At 29.6% G+C, this 10,669-nt stretch overlaps 1 protein-coding gene across 1 annotated transcript in view; it reads left to right on the plus strand.

Annotated features, from left to right (window-relative positions):
• The window catches only part of LOC129605951 (fat-like cadherin-related tumor suppressor homolog), a 211,050-nt gene extending 201,680 nt beyond the window's left edge, over positions 1 to 9,370 (plus strand). Inside the window, exons 19-24 of the mRNA XM_055515986.1 lie at positions 46 to 5,413; positions 5,485 to 5,781; positions 6,055 to 6,237; positions 6,330 to 6,353; positions 6,455 to 6,691; positions 6,757 to 9,370. Coding sequence (XP_055371961.1) covers positions 46 to 5,413; positions 5,485 to 5,781; positions 6,055 to 6,237; positions 6,330 to 6,353; positions 6,455 to 6,691; positions 6,757 to 7,061 — 6,414 coding nt within the window. The 3' untranslated portion in view covers positions 7,062 to 9,370. The remainder of the gene's footprint in view (positions 1 to 45; positions 5,414 to 5,484; positions 5,782 to 6,054; positions 6,238 to 6,329; positions 6,354 to 6,454; positions 6,692 to 6,756) is intronic.
• The last annotated feature ends 1,299 nt before the right edge of the window (positions 9,371 to 10,669 follow it).

Raw genomic sequence — 10,669 nt, forward strand, 5'->3', positions numbered from 1 at the left:
ATAATTTTTTTTTATTATGTATTTTTCATAAAGAAAATATTTCAGGTAATGGCTGTCGATTTAGATGATAATCAGAACAGTGTAATAAGATATTCAATATATGATTCTCAAAATTCTGGTATTCAAAATTTATTTGCAATTAATGAAAACTCAGGGGAATTATTTTTTCATAAATCATTGGAAAAGTCACTTATCAATCAAATGTTTGAATTTTTTATAAGAGCAAATGATGGTGGAAAGCCTTCTTTGCATTCTGATGTTCCTATAAGTATATTAATAGTTGGCGATCAAGAACAACTACCAGCGTTTGAAAAGAAAGATCGAGTTTTATTCATATCAGAAACATCACCACCTGGAACTGTGATAACTAGAGTAAGATTAACTACAAATATTAGTGCTACATTTAAAATAATATCCGGTGATTCTGACGATCCACAATTTTCGATTGATGAACGCGGCGAGCTTATGCTGGCCAAAACTTTAGATCGTGAGCAAAAAGATGTTCATATAATTGGTGTTTTAGCTGAGACAACCAACGGAAAACCTCCATATACTGCAATATCGGAAATTGTGCTGCATGTTCAAGACGAAAATGATAATGCTCCAATATTTGATAGCAATCCCTACAATTTGATATTAGCTGAAAATGTCGACAAAGGCACATCAATCATGAAAATTACTGCTCGTGACGCTGATAGTGGTTCAAATGGTGATATACGATACTACTTAGCAGATGATGTAGGTGATTTAGTAAATGTGTTCGATATTGATGTGTATTCTGGCTGGATTACAACTTTAGTACCTTTAGACAAAGAACAAAAGTCGGAATATCGTTTTCAAGTTATAGGCTCTGATCATGGCCAACCGAAACATGCAGGAAAAACAACTGTTGTAATACGTTTGAAAGATTATAATGACAGTCCACCTGTATTTAAGCAATCGAATTATACAACGTCTATTAACGAAGATGCAATTCCAGGGACTGTTTTAGTTCAAGTAGCTACGACAGATGCTGATTTAGACCTAAACACCTTAGTTGAATATTACATAATATCTGGGGATCCGTTATTACAATTTGAAATACGGGAAAGTGGTGAACTTACAATTGTAAAGTCGTTAGACCGCGAATCTGTTGACTCTTATACTTTGGAAATTGTTGCTACTGATGGAAAATTTACATCGAAAACCAAAATTTTTGTTAAAGTTTTAGACGCAAATGATAATCCACCTTATTGTTTAAGATATCGATATAGACAAACTGTAAATGAATCAGTTGTTCCCGGTACTTTCATATTAAAGGTTTTGGCTACAGATGCTGATGAAGATGTAAATATAAAATTAAGATTTTATTTGACTGGGAATGGGTCTAATGATTTTACATTGGATAAAGATTCAGGAATATTAAAAACAGGTAGACAGTTAGATCGGGAAACTATATCAAAATACTCAATAACAGCGCACGTTCAGGATCGTGAGCACTCTCAATGGGAATGCTCTTCACAAATAGAAATTCTAATAAGTGATTTGAATGACAACCCGCCTGAGTTTTCTATGGATCAATATACCGTCACCCTTCCAGAAGACGCTGAAATTAACACGTTAGTTACTAAGGTGCATGCTACCGACAAAGATATTGGTTTGAATAGAAAAATTAGATATTCTTTTATTGATTCTGGCAAAGATCATTTTAAAATATCTCCAGATACAGGAATTATTACGTTGGCCAAATCTTTGGATCGTGAATCTATTGCTATATTCAATTTGTCAATCAAAGCAACGGACCAAGGTTCGCCAAAATTGGAAAATAATGTGAAATTAATTGTAAATGTACAAGACATCAATGATAATCCACCTGAATTTTCAACACGAAACTACTTTGCAACTGTGGCAGAAATAAGTCCAATAAATTTAGAGGTGACAAAAGTTTTGGCGACTTCGCGCGATACTGGAATAAATGCTGAAATATTTTACTCCATAGTAGGAGGGAATGAGCAACGAAAATTTCAAATTGATAGGCGCAGTGGTGTAGTGGCTGTTGCTGGAGAACTTGACTTCGAAAAAACGAAAGATTATTTTCTTACAATACAAGCTGTTGATGGTGGTACCCCACCTTTAAGCAATTTGGCGACATTGAATATTTCCGTAACAGATAGTAATGACAACACTCCGCAATTTTTACAAAATACGTATAGTGCTCGAATAAGAGAAGATGCAGTATCGGGAGATAAAATTTTGCAAGTTCGTGCAATTGACGCAGATTCGGATAACAATGGTCGAATAAGTTATTTTATTGAACGTGGGGATCGTTTTAATCAATTTCAAATTGATGAATCGACTGGTTATATATCTGTTGCCGGTTCTTTAGATCGAGAATCAATTTCAAGTTATGTACTAGAAATTCGAGCCAGTGACAATGGCGTTCCAGCTTTATCAAATTTTGTTCACGTAAATATTGAAATATCTGACGCAAATGACAACCCTCCTTTGTTTTCAAGGTCGAATTATTCGGTTGTTGTGCAAGAAGATAAGCATCTCGGCCATGTCTTATTAAAATTCGAAATAAGTGATGCTGATATGAATCCAAATGCAGCTCCATACACTTTTGACTTTAGAAGTGGTAATGATGGAGGTTCATTTCGTCTTGAGCAGGATGGAACACTAAGAACTGCAACGAGATTTAATCATAAAGTTCGAAATTCTTATACATTGCAAATTCGAGTATTTGATAATGGAACACCACCATTATATTCAGATGCATGGGTTAATGTTAAAGTAATAGAAGAAAGTCAATATCCGCCCGTTATAACGCCGTTAGATATATTAGTAAACTCATTTCAAGATGAGTTTCCTGGTGGAATTATTGGAAAAATATTTGCTTCAGATCAAGACCAATATGACACACTATTATATGATTTGGCTCCAACAGCTGGGGTTTTGTACTCTCCCAATAACCTTTTCAATATTTCGAGAGAAGATGGAACGTTACATGCTCTACCAAATTTAGATGTTGGGGATTATAGAGTTAATGTTACAGTTAGTGACGGCAAATTTTTGAGTTTTGCGATTTTAAAAATAACTGTTGAACTTATAACTCCCGAAATGCTTGAAAATGCGGTGATTTTACGTTTTAGTAAAGTTTCACCAGAAGATTTCATTTTAAGTCACCGTAAAGGATTTATTAGATCTATTAGAACAGCAATGAGATCAAGACAAAAAGATGTTGTAATTATATCTGTTCAACCAGCTACTGATGACATAAATATGATTTCAACAAAATCACGTATTTCCAGATCATTGTTGAAAAATGAAACGTTATTTATCGCTTTATCGAAACGTTCATATCGCTTTAAAAGAAGTATCAAGAACGACCTCGACATTGTTTTTACAGTACGGAAACAACAATTAAATCCGAGTCAAGAGGGATATTATACAAGCAAAGAAATAACAGCCGCAATTACTGACAGTCTTGAAGAAATCGAAGAAGCAACAAATTTAATAGTTGAAGAAATTGTTAAAACGAAATGTAATCAGAGAAAATGTGCTAATGGATTCTGTAAAGATAAAATTATTTTAGATAAAAAGAATATAAATTCAATTGCTACAGATGTGACTAGTTTTGTATCAGCTAGATACCGCCATATTGATGACTGCGAATGTAAACAAGGATATGGTGGAGAATATTGCGACACCATAGTTAATGCATGTGCAAATAATCCTTGTCCCCCATTTAAAAACTGTGTTCCCGAAACAAATTTGGATGGATTCAAATGTTTATGTCCTGAAGGTTTTACTGGCCCGACATGTGACCGCGATGTTAAGAAGTGTACAGATGACACTTGTTATATGCCAGTTAACCCAGTCTCATTTTCTGGTAAAAGTTATGCTCAATATAAAATTGATAAAGCGGTAGCAAAAAAGAATTTGGAAGATCAATTGATATTTACCTTACGTGTTAGAACTGTTCAACAGACTGGAAATTTAATGTATGCAGCTGGAAAAATCGACTATAATATATTGGAAATCGTCAATGGAGTGGTACAGTACAGATTTGATTTGGGCTCTGGCGAAGGTTTAATAAGTGTTTCAAGCATTCATGTTACGGATGGAGAATGGCATGAAATAAAATTGGAAAGAGAGCGCAACAGTGCAAGATTGATGGTTGACGGAAAGCATGTAGCCCAAGGAAATGCTCCTGGTGTTAATGGAATATTAAACTTACAATCAAATGAGTTCTTCTTGGGCGCTGAAGTGCGACCTCATCCATCTGTTCTGGGCTTTGAAGATGTACAACGCGGTTTCATTGGTTGTATGGACGATATTAAAATGTCAAGAGAAGCAGTTCCTTTGCATATGACTGGTAGCAGTACGGTTGCCGTATTAAAAAGATTTGCGAATGTTGAATTTACATGTGATGCAGCCACAGTTTTAGTACCTTTAGGAATTTGTGGTACACAACCTTGTTTCAACGGTGGAGTTTGCAAAGATAACGGTTATGGCAATTTTGAGTGTCAATGTCATCCCCGATTTTCAGGACGCTTTTGTAAGGACGATTTAGATCCATGTGCTTCCTCTCCTTGTTTATTTGGTGGAAAATGCCAATCTGAAGGAAATTCGAACTATTCATGTGAATGCCCGCCACGAATGACAGGAAAACGTTGTGAGTTTGGAAGATTCTGTTCACCAAATCCATGTCGCAACGGAGGAGTTTGTGAAGAAGGCGATAATGGACCTCTATGCTTATGCCGTGGATACAAGGGCTTAACATGCGAAGTTGATGTCGACGAGTGTGAAAATCAGCCTTGCGGTAATGGTGCTACTTGCATTAACGAAGCCGGTAGCTTTCGTTGTATATGTCCTCCGGATTTAACTGGTGCAAGTTGTGGTGATCCTTTATATTCAAACTCAATAACAACCCGATTAAGAAATATGCCATTAGAACAAGTTATTGGAATTGCTGGAGGAGCTTTGGGTATTGTATTTTTAATTATAACCGGTGTGTTTTGTATTGTTTGTAGCCGTAAAGCATCCTCACATCATTCGAGAAACATAAATAATGATACCAAAAAAGATGTTACTCTAAATTCGGTTTCACCTAGAGAGGAATACAAAAGAAGCTCAAAAATGAGTAATTTGGAAATAATACAAAGACCATTAAGTTATACACCCGCGTCCAATAATGATCAAAATTATCAATGCAACAACACGGTTTTTGTTAACAATTTGGATACACTTAGAAGTTATGGTTCAGCAGGCGATGAGCTTGAGAATGTGCCACCAGAATATCAGAAACTAAACAGAGTGAATCAGCAAGTTAACATTAACGGACATAACAGTGATAACGAATCTTTGTTAAAGCAAACTTGGTGTGATCAAATGCAGTTAAAAACTTTCACAGACAACAAACTTAACAATGGTAAAACCATATTCCAAAACCAATAACATACAATGTTTTAAACAAATCTGTATTTTTCATATTATTTTTAGAGCGGAAATTACCAGACAATCAGAACGCCAGATTGGCTACTTTGAAAGCTACTGGAATCATACAGGGCAGACTTTTAAATGTTCCAATGCCAAATTTAAACCATTCTCCAAATGGACTGGAAGATCCCTCAAATATACACGGTCAATATCATTGGGACTGTTCAGATTGGGCTAGAAGAAGTCAAAACCCATTACCAGATATTACAGAAGTACCTGGAAGTGAAGTTCCAGATTCGTCCAGTTTCCATAGTAATGAGAGTAACGAGTCGCATCCTAAGCATACACCCTTGCCAACAAGTAATATATATTTTTGAATTTGTCTAGTTGTCTGATTATATCATACTATATATGTATGTATGTATATGTAAAATTGTATGATATTAATTGTTTATTTCATTTTGAACGTGACCTAAAACTATTTCAAATAAATGAAATGGAAATTTGCTTTGGATATAAAAGAGTTTTAAAATAATAAATGGACTTAAGTCACTTCAAAATAAACCATCCAATTATTAAACGATTATCAATATTTATTTCATTATCTGCTTAAAATGGAATAAATTTCTTTAGTTTTAGGACCTGTTGATCCTAGTCGTGATATTGAAACTCTAAACGAAGAGGCTGAATCAGAGTTTATTGGAGAATCCGAATCTGAAAACAGTAGAAAGCAATTATCAGTGTCATTTCAAAATACATCTATTCCTATTTTGAATCCTTTAGACAGCGGAAGTGACGATTATAGATTTAGCACAGGTAAATTAAATTATCAAACATTTTCTTGACATTTTTTGTAAACATTTTACAAATTTGAATATTCTTAATGCTTCCACATCAAAAAAAAATAGTGCCTTTAGTTGTAAATAATAACAGTAAGTAATATAAAATTTATTTATTACATTTAATAACAAAAAGTTATATATGTATAATTTTTCTATTCAAAAAATAGCATAAAATTTAAAAAATGTTTTAGGTGATAATTACTTACGTCATCCAAATAGTTACCTACCCCGTTATAATATACAAAGTGAGACCGATGCTGAAAATGGAACAACATTAGCTAGTAGTAAATTATTAAATAGCTTAGAATTAGAATCCCATCAGATTGTGGAAACAGATGACGAAGATGATGATGTTGAAGTGTATGGTTTTCCTAAACATCGCAATAGGCGTAATGGCAATGAAATTGATTTATTAGTTAAAAATGAAGGTAATTTTTTACTTCCATTGACATAAAATAAATTTTGTTTAATTTCGTTTTCAATAATTTTAAAGGTTTACTCGAAAGCAGTTCGCTATTAGCAAAATCTTCAGTGGTAGGTGGAAACGATCAATTACAAAAATCTCACTTACATCATCATCATCACCACCATCATCAGCATCCGCACCAGCATCATAAACGACATAATGAATCCAATAGTGATTTATCGACGCAATTGTGCGAAATTGAAGATTCCGAATTTGATGATGATTTAATTTCAAATACATCAACAAAAGGAATAAAAACAACTGCATCACAACCGGATGTTGTTAAAAAATCCGTGAAATGGACTAATAGTGTTCATCAAACAGAAGTTTGACAAAAGCGATTTAGTTATAACCTAATATATGCAAGATAGCAATCAAAGATGTTTTATACTTTAAAGAATTATTTATACAGCATTATACAATTTTTTACTTTATTTTTTTTTTATTTGAACGACGCATTTTTTATTTTTATATATTATGTTTAACTAACAAAAAATTTATTTATTAATTTTAGATATTATATTATACATACATACATGTCTTTTTTAAGTTAGAATTTAATAAAAATTATATACTTAGATTGAGTAAATCAATTAACTGTCTTATTTTAAAAAATGCAGATTTAGTTTCAGCTATTTAAATTAAAGCATAAAAATTAAACATAAAATCATACAAAAAAAAATTATTTATTAGACGTAATTTCAATGTGCATTTATTTACATTCTAAATTTAAATATACTGTAAAAATTTTTTTAATTCTCAATTGAAGTAACGGCACAATTCACTTTTTTTTGACTAACTAAAAAGTAAACAATTAAAAAATTAAGTAAAAGAAAATTGATCATACTTAAAAACTATATAGCATTAGGGAAATTTTGTAAATAAAAACTAAAAATCTTAAAAAAAAGTGTACGTAAATTATTTCAAAAATTAAAAAAAAAAAAGAAAAACATTAAACATAATTACAAACTTTATTATAATTATAAAGCGACTGAAAAACAATTGTATTTCATTTCATAAAATTCTTGAAAACAAAATTTAACTATATGTATACAAAATTATTTACACGTATTTTTACAAAATATGTTATATTTTCGTTATATTCTAATTCAATCAAATATGTTTGAAGAAAGTTAAAAATTTTGTTGTATTTCTAAAATAATCAAATCACATTAAAATAAATTTCGTTTTTACCTACACCGTTGTATCATTCTTATCATATTTTGTGTAGTATCAAATACATAAAGATTTATATACATAGCTTCAAATTTTTTCTATTCTGACTGAGAAAATTGTTACAATTAACAACATTCTTTTTTATTATAAATAAAATTTAAGATCTACAAGAGATATTTAGTAAGAGATATGTATAATAATCAATAATGCAAAAATTGCTATAACTTAATTTCAAATTACATGGATATGTATTTTTATACATATACTTTTGGGTAACATATAATATATAATATGTACATTTATAAATAAAACAAAACGTTAATTGAAAATTAAATAAAAATAAATAAACAAATTGTTAAAATATACCTACTTAATTCTAAATATTTTCAAGAATTTTAATTTTTAATTATAAAAAACAAAATTTAAAAAATATATAATAATGTGCTTCTGCGTTCATACGGTATTGAAATAATCCTTGCTTTTTAAAATCACTTCTGATAGTCACATATTTTAATAACCGTTATACATATACGAAATTTACAGTTTTTTTTTCAATTCAATTAATAGAATATAAAAAAAAACCTTTAAAAAAAAGTTGTAAGGTATCAAAGTTATTATTCAATGTCATAGTCTAAAACAGAGTGATCGAACACACTTTTCTAGTATGAAATAAGCAATTTCATATTCAACTTTAAAAATAGAATTTAGATGGACTTGGAAGCTCCAAAGTAATAGCAATATGAAACTTTGTTTGAATATAAAATATTTATATTTTATAAAATTTTCCACACGGTAATACATTTAGGTGGTGTAACTTGAAGAGTGAATGAAGTAAAATATATTTAACTTCTTAATGTACCAAATATCGCATGTCTTCATATATATTTCTGGTTTTTCTTTTTTCAAATATTAAAATGTACTACTATTAACATATTGTTGTTGAAAATTTATATAACATAATGTTTCAATGCTTTTACTTAAAGTAACGAAATTATTTTTTATGGTGTACAATTATTTTAAACAGTTTTAAGAAAATTCAAGCAATTTTTTTTATTTATAAACATTTTTTTTAGATTAATGCAGATTGTAGGTGCATTAAAAAAATTAACTGGAAGATAAATTTAATATAAACGCAGAAGATTTGATATCTAAATAAAATGATTTAATTTTTACAACTAATTCTTATTTTCAAGAATATAAGATTTTTCTTTAAAGAATTTCAAATATAAAATATTCCAACAAAATTATATTAAAATTATGAACTCTAATTTTAACAATTTATTTATAATTTCTAAAAATAAAATTAATTCTTATAAGACATCTATTTTTCTAAAACAAAATATTTTATATGAATATATCACAAAATATAACATTAAAATTAGGTTTTTTAGGTAAAAAAACAAAAAAACGTTGTATTATAAAATTGTAAAAAAAAATAACAAAAGTATAAAATAATATAATGAAACATTTCATTCTATATAATGTACAATGTTTAGGAACGTTTTTAATATTAAAATTAAGTACATAAATAAAAATGCAAAATAGTAAATAAAAAATAAAAATAAATTTTTGAAATTAAGTGAATAGAATCTTTTTTATATAAGTTAAAAAGTATATATACATATATACAAATAGGAAAAATAGGTTTTTTTATTTAAACAAAAAAAAAGAAAAACATATCCAAATTGTTAGTAAAAATAAATAAAGAATATAAAAAACAATAATAAATTTTCTTTTATTACTGGCTAAAAAGTAAATTTGTTCGTTTCAGCACAGAATGTGAGTAATTTGATCAATTTCTAAATATTTTACTAAAAATGTTCATTAAAAGTTGCAAGTACATTATATTATATATCAATTTTAGCATGATTGAAATACAATTTAGGCAAAATTACATTAATTAGCTTAACTAAAAATTGTTAAATTTTAATTGACAAATTCAAGCCCAAACAAAACTTAAAATGTTGATAAGCTATCTCCCACGTTTCGGCAGTCGTATCGCATGCAAATATCGCATGAAGTGATGTTATTATGTTTATGTATAATTCTAGCAATCGTAAACATAATAATTAAACGTCGTACCAATCTTGAAGTGATGACAAATGTCAAAATCTTAACACGAGCTCTTTCTGTAACACTTTTCATACGATGAAATAATGATTTTTTATTTGCTTAATATTTACATTTGGTGGACCATTACGTCAGGGTTTTCCTAGGTTAAGACCCTTATTATGATCGGCGAAGCGAATGAAATTTTTGGCGAATATGAATTTTTGGTATTATGATTAGCGAATTCGGCTAAATTTTAGGCGTATGTGCTGTCAAATCTGTCGAATGAAAATTCTGTGCGACAAGTTTGGCGAATGAAACCAAAAATCAAAAAAATGCATAAGTGTTTTTTTTATTGGATATTATAACATTTATAGTGATATAATGGAAAAATCTAAACTATCCTTAAAGTAAGTTCATAGAATTCTAAAATTATCAAATTATTGTAAAAAACAATTGATTCTATGTTTCTTGTTTTTGAAAAGTGTTTTTCAGTTATTTTTATAATAAAAAAAGTCATTTCGTTCTATTTTTGATGTTTCGTAGATAAATTTAGTACTGTAGTAGTGTTTAAAATCAGCTTGTGGATCGCGAATTTCATCAAAACAAATCCTCAATATATATCTTTCCACTTTTCTTATCTTTCCCATATTTCCAGTGCTTTTGTTGTACAAAATTTGTGCTCCATGTGTCATTACCGGTCAAATTAGTGATT

This window comes from Condylostylus longicornis, unplaced genomic scaffold, assembly GCF_029603195.1.
Source record: "Condylostylus longicornis isolate FDR11 unplaced genomic scaffold, ASM2960319v2 ptg000016l, whole genome shotgun sequence".
In the NCBI taxonomy this organism is placed as follows: Eukaryota; Metazoa; Arthropoda; class Insecta; order Diptera; family Dolichopodidae; genus Condylostylus; species Condylostylus longicornis.